The sequence below is a fragment of the Elephas maximus genome, chromosome 2, assembly GCF_024166365.1.
Source record: "Elephas maximus indicus isolate mEleMax1 chromosome 2, mEleMax1 primary haplotype, whole genome shotgun sequence".
NCBI lineage: Eukaryota > Metazoa > Chordata > Mammalia > Proboscidea > Elephantidae > Elephas > Elephas maximus.
The window spans coordinates 102,626,829-102,639,599 of record NC_064820.1 but is presented as its reverse complement, the minus strand read 5'-3'; the positions used below and the strand labels follow the sequence as shown (position 1 = coordinate 102,639,599).

General features: G+C 39.9%; 1 protein-coding gene across 1 annotated transcript in view; it reads right to left on the bottom strand.

Annotated features, from left to right (window-relative positions):
• FAM81B (family with sequence similarity 81 member B) overlaps positions 1-11,419 on the bottom strand; it is a 122,147-nt gene extending 110,728 nt beyond the window's left edge. Inside the window, exon 1 of the mRNA XM_049868031.1 lies at positions 11,353-11,419. Within this exon, the coding sequence (XP_049723988.1) occupies positions 11,353-11,419 (67 nt within the window). The remainder of the gene's footprint in view (positions 1-11,352) is intronic.
• Positions 11,420-12,771: the final 1,352 nt, after the last annotated feature.

Sequence of the window (12,771 nt, the reverse complement as noted above, 5' to 3'; positions counted from 1 at the left end):
TGTATGTTGTTGTACACTACACAGCCCTGTTGTTAACTGCCATCAAGTTAACCCCCAAATCATAGCGACCCCATGCACAAAGGAAAGAAACGGTGCCTGATTCTGTACCATCCCTGTAATCAGTTACGGATTGGACTGGTGTGATCCACAGGGTTTTCACTGGGTGATTTTCAGAAATAGATGAAGAATTCCAAGAAGGGTGAAGTGCAAGGAGGTTCAGAAAAGGTTGTTATTCACCTAAGTAAATGGTGAACCCTGAGTAAACCCCAAGTCTTCTGACTCCTAGCCTGTGCACCATTCCTCCTGGGACACTTAATTCTTTAAACTCTGGGTGTTTAACTGATTTCCGTTTTAAAGGGGTGGTCAGTGTTTGAACCTAAAGGAAAGATTAAGGCTTGGAATTTCAATAAGTGGAATATTTTTGAAGGAAGAGTATTTTGGTTCCCTTAAAATAACTTCTCAAGGCTTAAGCTTATATATCTTTGAGTATCCATTCTTGGTAAATTATATAATCCTGCTTTCCATTTATGAAATGGGATGCTGGTTATAATAGCACCTACCATATAAGATTGTTATGATAATTAATGAGACTTGTAAGGCTCTTAAAACAGTGCTTGAAGCACCGTTAACACTCAGTAAATGTTAGCTCTTATTCTCTTGGGTCTAACTCTGTCAACTTTATTGCATTTTCTAGGTGGAGTTAAAAGGGTCCCTGGTGGTACAGTGATTAAAGCGTTTAGCTGCTAACCAAAAGGTTGGCGGTTCAAACCTACCAGCCACTCTGCGGGAGAAAGATGTACCTATCTGGTTCCATAAGGATTTATAGCCTTGGACATCTTGTAAGGCAGTTCTACTCTGTCCTATAGGATCACTGTCTAAGTCACCTAGTGCAGCTATAACAGAAATACCACAAGTGGATGGCTTTAACAAAGAGAAGTTTATTCTCTCACAGTCTAGAAGACTAGAAGTCTAAATTCAGGGTGTCAGCTCCAGGGGAAGGCTTTCTCTGTCGGCTCTGGAGGAAGGTTCTGGTCATCAATCTTCCCCTGGACTAGGAGCTTCTCTGCACAGGAATCCTGGGTCCAAAGGATGTGCTCTGCTCCCAGCACTACTTTCTTGGTGGTATGAGGTCCTTTTATCTCTTGTAAGATAAAAGGTGGTGTGGGGCACACTGCAGGGAAACTTCCTTTATATTGGATCAGACATGTGATCTTAATCAGGGTGTTACAATCCTACCCTAATCCTCTTTAATATAAAATTACAATCACAAAATGGAGGACAACCACACAATAGCGGGAATCATGGCCTAATCAATCTGACACATATTTTGGGGGGACACAATTCAATCCATGACAATCACTATGGGCCGGAATCCACTCAATGGCAGTGGGTTTGAGTTTTTTGGTAGGTAGAATTTCTTTAGTAGGGGTTGAATATCTATCAAATGAATACATGAAAGCATTTGTACTTTGTCCATAAGGGATTGGAAGGAGCCTGTGGTAGGAGGTGGAGGGCCAGTTTTCATGTGCCATTTCATGGAGGCCTTCAGCCTCTCCTAGGGAAAGTAACTAGACTTGATGCAGCTCCCATTACCATGAACCTCACCCTAGGAACTTCTGCCCAATGGCTCAACCTTAGGAAAATTCTCTGGGACTTCTGGAACCATTTGCTTATGAAGGATTCTAAGCACCTCCTATTCCAAGGCATTGATTGTCTTGGGCCCCATGGGGAAATACAAGGATTAAAAAAAATACAGCCTATGCCCTTTAGGAGTTTATTCTCTATAGGAGAGAGGGTGAGCCCATGACTGACTCTAAATCAAGTTAAAAATAAAATAGAAGAAAATAGAAATAATCAGAAGAGAATTTTGATGAGCCTACTCACTACTTCTCACTACTTCTATAGATCTATGTACATCTCTGCCCATATATTCTCCTTTCTGTACTGTTGCAGTGGATGGACCATCTGTTCATCTATCTCATCGTTAAGTTAAGGCCAATCCCTCCAGTTATTCTTAGATATACCACTTCCTTTCACCTGCTCAAGGACATTGTTCCAGCAATTTCTCCTCCTTTACTGGATCTTTCCCATTAGTATACAAGCATACTTTTTTTTTTTTTTAATCTCTTCCACCCGCCTTAAAGCAAAATAAACAGACAAAAAACAAGAAGCTCTTGACCCTATGTTCCCTTTCGGCTATGACTAAAATCTTTTCATGTTTACACAAGAAATCTCCTCGAAAAGTTTGTTGATATTTTGCTCTGATTTCTCTCTCCAATTCTTTCTTGCACCATTAAAATCAGGCTTTCTGTTCCTTGCATCCTTCACTGAAACTGCTCTTTTGAAGTAGTTTTATGCTTCTACGACCTACCTGTTGCTAAATCCAGTGGTCAATTCTCAGTCCTTATCTTACTTGCCATCAGTAGTATTTGACAGTCAGTAGCTATGTTTTCCCTGAAATTCTTTCTTTATCCTGTCTGCCACCTCTCTACTACTGCTTTTCATGGATTTCCTCTCCTCTCCCCAACCTCTGAGTGGATGACCAAATCATCTCGGTTTGCCTGGGACATTCCTTTTTAATACTGAAAGTCTCATGTCCAGGAGATCCCTCAGCCCTGGACAAACTAGAACAGTTGGTCCCCCTACTTCTGAATGTTAAAGTGCCTGTCTTAGTCATCTAGTGCTGCTATAACAGAAATACCACGGTGGATGGCTTTAACAAAGAGAAGTTTATTTCCTCACAGTAAAGTAGGCTAAAAGTCCAAATTCAGGACGTCAGCTCCAGGGGAAGGCTTTCTCTCTCTGTCAGCCTTCTCATCAATCTTCCCCCAGGCTAGGAGCTTCTCCGTGCAGGGACCCCAGGTCCAAGGATGAGCTCTTCTCCTGGCACTGCTTTCTTGGTGATTTGAGTTCCCCCTCTCTGCTTGCTTCCCTTTCCTTTTTATCTTTTGAGAGATAAAAGGTGGTGTAGGCCACACCCCAGGGAAACTCCCTTTACATTGGATCAGGGGTGTGACCTGGCTAAGGTTGTTACAGCCCCACCCTAACCCTCTTTAACATAAAATTACAATCACAAAATGGAGGACAACCACACAATACTGGGAATCATGGCCTAATCAAGTTAACACATATTTTGGGGGAACACAATTCAATCCATGACAGTGTCCCAAGGCTTGGTCCTTGGGCTTCCATACTCACTACCTTGATGATCTCATGGCTATAAACTGATGGTCCACAAATTCCCCTTTCCCCAGAATTGCTCTGCCTACAGCCTTGTCCATTCCAGTAAATGGTAACAGCCTTTTACCAATTGCTCAGGCCCTAAATCTTAGAATCCTCCTTGATGGCTCCCTTTTTCTCGTACCCTACCTCCAATCCTATTCACCCCACCTTCAAAATATATTCAGAATTGGGTCACTTCTTACTACCTCCTCTGCCACCATAATGGCCCAAGGGACCATTATCTCTTCCCTGGATCATTGCAATGGCTTTCTAAAACAAATCTTCCTTCTTCCAAGCTTGCCTCTCGTATTTTATTCTCAACAAAATTGTGATTATGTTAAAGTTAGGTCTAACCATGAAACTCATCTGCTCAAAATCCTCCAATAGTGTGGAGAGCTGGCTAGCTGAAAGCAAACATAGAAGCAAACAACATGTGAAGAAAGGAGATAAAGAAGATGATGCAACCTAGAGGAGAAAAACAACCCTATCGACAGAAGACACTGGGACCAGCAAGTCACAAACAAGGATTTATCAACACCAACCAAACAGACTCAAAGAGCTCCAGCTAAGTCTTAAACAAGGACTTATCAACACCAACCAAACAGGCTCAAAGAGCCCCAACGTGTATAAAAGAAGGGACACTAAGACTCAACTTTGCTCAGAGTCATAACCAGAGCCAACTCGGTCATTCTTTGTGGACTGGGAAGCAGTGGGCTGCGGCAGCTGGCCTGGGCTTACTCTTAGTTCACTCCCGACCCAACACATGTTGCTTTGGTCATACTTTGAAGCTTAAGGGATAATAAGCCTGTGGGCTCAAGAGATGTGACAGAGATCCACAAGAAATTCTTGGGGATCGAGGCTGATTTGACATCCAAACTGTCAATGACGGCATGGTCAAGAGTTGGCCTGGACCACAAAACAATACCCAAACACCGTCCTCATTTGCCATAAGCTTGCTTGCTTTCCCTCTCCTTTCCCCTGGTGAATTGAAATCTCCGGTGTCCGGGGTAGCCAAGAACCTGTGTGCCTAATAACTAATAAAGACACTGTGGAAAGACACAAATTGTTTGGAGTAGTTGATTGCGATCCCCTCCTCATGACAAATAGTTTTTCATTTTGTACAAAGGGCAAAACTTTTCTAAGAGCTACAAAACTTTTTTGAGGTCTATGTGATAGGGTCTCCACAGTCATCTGACCTCATCTTCTATTACTCTTTCCTTGGCTTTCTCTACTGCAGTCATACTAGCCACCTCATTGTTCCTGAACACACTGGTAGGCTTTGCCTCAGGACCTTTGACCATACTGTTGTCCCTGCTTAAATGCACTTTCTCTAGATATCCCCTCTGCTCAATCCCTTACTTCCTTCTGGTCTTCCTCAAACATCATTTTCTCAGAAAGGCCTTTCCTGGCTATCTAAAATTACAGTTCCTCTCATATTCACACACTTCCTATTACCACATCCTGCTGTATTTTCCTTACTACTTACTTATCTAACATATATTTTCTTTTTCTGTTAATTTTCTGTTTCCCCCGCTAGAATCTAAGTTCCATAGGATAAGAAATTTTGTTCACCACTCTGCCCAATGCCTAGAATAGTATCTGGCACATGATAGGTGCACAATAAATATTTGTTAAATGAATGAATAAATGAAGTCCATAAAAGATGTGTAGATACATTCTACAAGGGTGTTTAAAAGTGCAGGTGGCTTTGCTCTGCGATCAGGTAGCTGAATGTACATGAATTGCGGAAAAAGTAGCATTTTATCTGAACCTTGATAAATGCACAGACTGGAGGCTCCTGAGGTCTAAGTGGTGCTCAGGATTGTCTGGCTCCCTCCCTCCCCCATAATAGGCTTAAGGACACTTCCAGGGGTTCTAACGGCCTTAGAACGGCCACTGACACTTGGAGAAAGGGAGGCCCTCTCTCCCTACCACTGAGTATTACTTGTCCTATTCTCTTCCTGCCTGATTTTCAGCTGCCTACCTGTTAGAAAGAATCCATTAAATTCAGTACGAAGTTTACACCTGACAAGGTACAGTACCCAGACCAGGGGTTTTCAAACATCAAAAAAAAAAAAAAAAAAAAAAAAAATCAACATATATAAATCTCATCTGGAGAGCTTCTTAAAGTCTAGGTTCCTGGGTACCACACCTACAAATTTTTAACAAGCACATTTTGATCCAGACATCCATGGACTCACTCTGAAAAACTTAAAGGCAACAATTTCTAAAGATGACATAGCTGAAGGCATATAGAGAAGACAATTTTGGTTGGGGAGCCTCTTTGGTGTCACTAAAATTGTTACTATATTCCCATAAAACAGCCCTTCCGTCCATCCGTCCGTCCGTCCGTCCACCCATCCATCTATCATCTTAGTTTCTGTGTTTAAATCAATTTTCCTATACTGTAGCAGTGCCCGAGGGGATTTCTTCTTTCAAAACACCTCCCCCAAGGTAAAACCACCTTCTAGGGCAGTCTCCCCTCAGGTGCCAACTAGCAATTTGTTTTCAATCCCTACCTTGTGTTTGTATCTGACCACTCCTCTTTCTTCTGTCAGCAAGGCTCTCTGTTTCCAGTCTCTGGTTTCCTGTTATCACTTCTGTCTCCACTTCTGAACAAACAGCTTCTCCCCAGACACCTAAATGTAGTTAAGCTACTGGTAAATTCGCACTTCCCTTAGCTCCTGTTTCCTCCTTCCAACTCCCACTGCCCTTTTTCTGGCTTTGGCTAATATCTGCCAGATAAATTGACTAACCAAATTAAGACATGTAATGCATTAAAATATATTCACTTCAATAGTTTCCAGTATAATAAAATGCCAAGGGGAAAAATACTCTCTGGGGAAGTGTATTCATCTTTGTATACAGTTGGTCACACATATTCACAAGTGCAAAGAATCCAAAACAAATAAACAAAACTGACAAAATCCCACATGGTAGATGATGCAGTTCAAAGGTAGGTGAGTTAACGTTTCAAAGTCAGTGACAACTAAGGCTCTTTCTCATGCGGCCACCAAATACAGGGATGATAAGCCTTTTGAGGGGGGGTGGGAAATAAAAGCTTTGTTAAATCAGTTGACAGCATCTCGATGATACTGGCAACAGGAATATTTATTCTAGTTGCTCTAGCCCTAACTCTTATTTCCCCTATTTCTTTGCAAAAATCTTTTGCTGCACAGAAGATTCTTGCTCTGCCAGGGAGGCCCTGAGCGAGGGAGGCTTTGTGGACCCAGCATCTATCTGCTCTGAAAAACCCTGATTCAACATCCCTGAGAGTGTCAGCCAGCCAGGAACAGGCTGGTGGTGGGCAGAGATCCCGACTTGCTGCTCTAATGATCTCAATGATCCTATTTTTGTTTTGCAATAAATCTGGTGTCCCCAACATCTAGTGTATCACGAGCACCAGGCCTTCAAGGTGAACAGAAATATCTTTTTTGAAAAGCATATAAATAGCATCTAATCCCAAAATCAATTAATGTATTTTTGGCCCTAGACATCCACATGTTTAGCTAAATGGCTCTAGGACAGAATTTAATATTACATATGTTTTGTCTTATCAATAGAAAGGGTAATGAAGCCTAAAGAGAAATTTTCCTGTGCTCTAGCAAAACCCTTATGTCTCGCCATTAAAAAACTTGAGAGAGTCTGCTCTGTACCACACTTACCACTGAATAACTCTCTGGGGCCATTCCTCCAGCATGGGCTATACATCCTCATCTCCTTAGGCCATAATTCTTAGCCTTGTAAGAGTTGGGGCATCTTCTACTTGCTACAGACTTTTTCTAACATGCCCTATCTTTTTAAAAATTAAAGTTTAAGATAAAGTAAATTTCCAGAGCACTTAATTGTGCTCATGAGAAACCTGTACATAGATCAAGAGGCAGTTGCTTGGACAGAACAAGGAGATACCGTGTGGTTTAAAGTCAGGAAAGGTGTGCATCAGGGTTGTATCCTTTCATGGTACCTATTTAATCTGTATGCTGAGCAAATAACCTGAGAAGCTGGACTATATGAAGATGAATGGGGCATCAGGATGGAGGAAGACTCATTAAGAACCAGCATTATGCAGATAACACAACCCTGCTTGCTGAAAGTGAAGAGGACTTGAAGCACTTACTGATGAGGATCAAAGACCACAGCCTTCAGTGTGTATTGCACCTCAACATAAAGAAAACAAAAATCGTCACAACTGGACCAATGAGCAACATCGTGATAACCAGGAAAAGATTGACATTGTCAAGGATTTCATTTCACTTGGATCCACAATTAACAGCCGTGGAAGCAGCAGTCAGGATATCAAAAGACGCATTGCATTGGGCAAATCTGCTGCAAAAGATCTGTTTAAATTGCTGAAAAGCAAAGATGTCACCTTGAAAACTAAGGTGTGCTTGACCCAAGCAGTAGTGTTTTCAATCGCATCGCACGCATGCAAAAGCTAAGCAATAAATAAAGACGACCAAAGAAGAATTGACACCTTTGAATTGTGGCGTAGGCAAAGAACATTAAATATACCATGGATTGCCGAAAGGACAAACCTGCCTAGGAAGAAGTACAACCAGAATGCTCCTTAGAAGCAAGGATGGTGAGACTGAGTCTTACATATTCCAGACCTGTTGTCAGGAAGGATCAGTCCCTGGAGAAGGACATCATGCATGGTAAAGTAGAGGGTCAGCGAAAGAGAGGAAGACCCTCAATGAGATGGATTGACACAGTGGCCCCAACAATGGGCTTAAACATAAGAATGATGGTGAGCATGGTGCAGGACTGTGCACTGTTTCGTTCCGTGAGTTGGAGCTGACTTGACGGCACCTAACATCAGCAACAACAACAAAGTAATTTTGAAAGGAGTGCTGGTGGTAGATTAATTAAGCACTCGGCTGCTAACCAAAAGGTTGGTGGTTCGAAACCATCAGCCACTCCAGGGAAGAAAGAAGTGACAGTCTGCTTCCATAAAGATTTACAGCCTAGAGAACCCTATGGAGCAGTTCTACTCTGTCCTATAGGGTCGCTACAAGTCAGAATCAACTCAACGGCAATAGGCTTGGTTTGATTTTTTCAAGTAACTTTACAAAAGTGCATTTTTCTTTTTGTAGAAAATTATGACCAGTTTCTCAGGGTAATAGAAATACCTAGACCAAAGTGTAAGGTAAGGGATGAGAAAAAGTTATTTACCAAATGCCTACTATATTCAAGGCCCTGTATGTGTATGCATGTGTGTATACTTACATATTTGTAGTTCGGGTAGATCTCTAATGACTATATTGTTCCCATTCTACAGGTGCAGGTTGAACTTTCTCAAGTTCATATAATAGTGTCTGACTAAAGTCTGTGTTCTTTCCATCATACTAAGCTACTTATCTTTGAAGTCTATATCTTCTTCATTATTTTCTGCCCTCTTCTTTTTGGCATCATTTCTGCCTTATGCAAGACATCTTGTGCTTTAGATACTCAAGTTCACTGCTGAATTTATTTATTCATTCATTTGTTCAGTCTGTCAGTCAGTCAAACAAACATTCAAATATTTATTGGGAACAACTGAAGCTCTTTTCTAAGCACTAGGCATATGGAAATGAGCAAAACAGGAGAAAATCCTTGGCCTCCTGACATTCTAGAAAGGAATGTGCAAAAAGTACTCAGACATTTCATTTAAGGTTCAGTGTGGTGAGGGCAATTATAGAGGAAAGCCCTCTGCTATGGGTGTGCAGAGAAAGAGAAAGAGGGAAGGCTTTATGGAGGAGCTGATAGTTGGGAGGAGACTGGGGTGCTTAGGCCCTGTAGATATTAGCCCAATGTTGTTTGGTGCCATCAAGTCAATGTCAACTTATAATGACCCCATGTGACAGAGTGGAACTGCCCCACTATGGGAGCAGATCTCCAAGTCTTTCTTCAGGGGAGCGTCTGGGTGAGTTTGAACTGCCAACGTTTTGATTAGCAGCTACTGTTTTGCCATCAGGGCTCCTCATAGAGGGGCCTACGTGTTATTTCTGCTCAGTGAATGCTTATTCCTTATGGCAAGTAGCAGGAACAGAGGGTTGATAATCAGATGAGGCTGTACAGGTGAGAAGAGGCCAGGCCCTAAGGGCCATGCCTCTTTGTAAGCATAACTCAGGCTTTGGAATTTACCCTGAAGGTGATGGTGAGCTGAGTGGGCAAGTAATGTTTACTGGATCATGGCTGCTAACCCTGTAAATTTGCTAATATGTTAGAACAAAGACTAAAAAGAGGCTGGTGAAATGGAAACGTGGGCAAACGTATGAATTCTGTTTCTACTTCATGGTGAAGGATCTTTTTTTTTCTTTTAAACTTGAGACACTAAGTTAATAATGTAAAAATATGATGTAAAATTAAGTCCTTGTGGAAACCTCCCTTGTGCCTACGACTGCCATTGTATAGCCCATTTAAACCATTTGGTGATGTTGGATTCTGAGACCACATTATTGCTGAGGCATTTCATGGCACTTGGTCAAAAGAATTCCTATTAATTACTAGGTTTTATTTTTGGAACATGATAAAATATCCAGGTAAATAGTAAATCTATTCTGTCCAAAACTGAACTAAAGAGACAAAAAATAAACTCTGAAAAAGTATTCATCAGAAATATGAGAAAGGATTACTATCCTGAATACGTAAGAATATACTATAGAGGAAGGAGCACTCAGAATCATGGTTCCCAAAATAATCATTTTACACATTTTGAGATGTTTCTTTCTGGTCTTTTTGTATGAATATGTGTATATTATATGTGTATGTATATATATATATTTATGGAAACTCTGGTGGCGTAGTGGTTAAGTGCTAGGGCTGTAAACCAAGAGGTCGGCAGTTCAAATCTGCCAGGCTCTCCTTGGAAACTCTGTGGGGCAGCTCTACTCTGTCATACAGAGTCACTATGAGTCGGAATCGACTCGATGGCAGTGGGTTTGGTTTTTTATATATATTTATAATTGAGATTATATTATACATATAATTTTATATCCTGACTTTTTCACTAATTTTAATGATATAGTTTACATTTCACCTCTTGTTATATATTTTTTGAATATATGATTTTAATGACTGTATAAAGTACATTCTATGGCTTTCATAATTTTATTTAGCTTCTTTTTCATTTTTAGACATTTAGGTTGTGGCCAGTTTTTTTTTGGTAATGAAAGTAATGCTGCAATAATATTGTAAACAAAATCTTTTTGCATAGCTGATATTTTGCTAGGGAAATAATGGAGGCAAAGAGTATGAATATTTGTGAAGATCTTGATACAAATGAACAAACTACCCTAAAAACAATTATTATGTTTTTGCAAAGCAAATTAAAAATATGTAATAAGAAACTTAAAATTTTTATAATCAAATGCAGTAATTGCACATGTAGAGATAGACACATCCAAAAGAAATATTCCAAAATACAGAAAAAGGCTTACTTAAAAACATGTTCACCACAGTATTAAAATAATCAAAAATTGGAACTAGTCTAATTGTTTAACATTAGGGAAATACTAAAAAGTATTCCTTCTGTCAGTTATTATGTCAATGATTAAAAATAATGCTCATAAAAATTATGATATGGAAAATGAATTGGTTACATTAAGTGGAAAATCAGGATACAAATATTATACACAGTTTGATTTCAACTATACTAAGCAAAATTCCAAAAGCAATTTTATCAAAGCATTAACAATTTGGGGGAGGTAGGATTATGAATAATTTTTTTCATTCCAGTTTCTTATATTTTTATTAGTATGAATCATTTTAATATTTAAAAAGTGACTAAGTAAAAGACAACTCCTCTTTTATTGTGCAATTATGCATTTTTTAAGGTTTCCTTACCAATGTCAGTTTTGTGATAAAGCTTCAGCCATATTTTCATTTTCTAATGGTGTGCATCAGTTTTCACATTTTATTAAGAAGTCACTATAGAAATCATAAGAGTTTTCTAACCACCGGCTCTCTTGCAGAAAGCAGGCTAGCTGCTGTTCAGTCGGTGGTCCTGACCATCCCTGTGATGGGCTGCAGACCTGACTGTTGCCATCCATTGGCTGGTTTTTGAAAGTAGATCATCAGGCCTTTCTCCCTAGTCTGTTTTAGTCTGGCAGCTGGGCTGAAACCTGCTTAGCATCATAGCAACACACAAACCTTCACTGACAGCTGGGTGATGGCTACGCATGAGGTACATTGGCTGAGAATCAAGTGGGTCTCCCATGTTGACGGCGAGATTTCCATCGCTGAACCACCAGAGCCCTCAAGCGGACTGAGAGTGACTATTCTACGCGTCACAAATGGATACGAGGTTTAGGATCTGTAATTCTGATTCGGTTCCTGACTTGCCCAGGTTTCTGTGTCTATTAGAAGGCAGTGGAGGGAAAATTGTTGACAGATCTATTGATCCTCAGAGAAGCAGGCAGGGAAGCACTTGCAGAGAAGAATGTTCATCTTCAGGCTGAGAAAGCACTTTTCACTCCAAATTTCAGTCTTGACTTCCATCTGCCAGTGATTTGTTTTAGATTTTACTTAATTTTTTTTTCTTAAGATGAAAGGAAAAAGGATTTGATGGGTCATAAAATAAATGTTATGAAGGGAACTCAGTAGGACACTTTCAAATTTACGTGAGAATTGGGGTGCCTCTGTAATTATTTTTATGTTTCAAATGTTATATTTAATTTCTATACATTTATACATATGTAAGTTCACATAAATGCATAAATGTAATACGCAAAAATATTTTTTATCTAAGTATTTTTTCTATTTTGCTTGCCTCTCCCCCACCCCCTCATCCATGTTAAGTACCTACCTTAGTAGCCTTAGTAAGAGACCTTTCTAATTTCAGAATATGTCAAGTAAATTAAAACACCCCATTCCCACTTATATTTTTGGGTGAATGTTACACTGTAAATGTTAGCCAGGATTGGAAGCTCTGTGGCAACGGCTTCTCATTAGTAGCTAGTCTGTGCTAAGCCTATACTTAGAGTAAGTGTTATCTGCTTTCATGTGAAAAATTGAGGATTTAAATGTTGTTTCTGGCAAGTGAGCAGATTCTTTTTCCCGTTACCTCAGTTTAAAAATGTTCAAATAAATGGTGTATGATTTAAAAAATAATAAAAATAAATTCTTATGGCCATTGACAGGGAAAGGCACATGGAACTTTTTGGAGTAATGAAAATGTTCTATATTTTGATGGTGGTGGTAGAAGCTATGTGGGTGGATATTTAAAAAAAAACAAACAGTGAAACAGTTGTTGTCATGCTGATCCCATGTGTGCCAGAGTTAGAACAGTGCTCCATAGAGTTTCCAATGGCTGATTTTTCAGAAGTAGATCGCCAGGCCTTTCTTCCACAGTGCCTCTGGGTGGACAAAGAAACTGTTACCAGTAAAGCACTTAACCATTTGTGCCACCCAGGGACTCCACATGGGAGTATAGTCCTCCTCAAGTCCCATCAAACTATTCTCAAAATGGGTACATTTTATTGAGTCAAATTATACATAAACAAAGTTTGTAAGAAAAAAACATTCTATTCACTTAAATTCTAGGGTTTTAAGATTTTCTGTGAAGACATT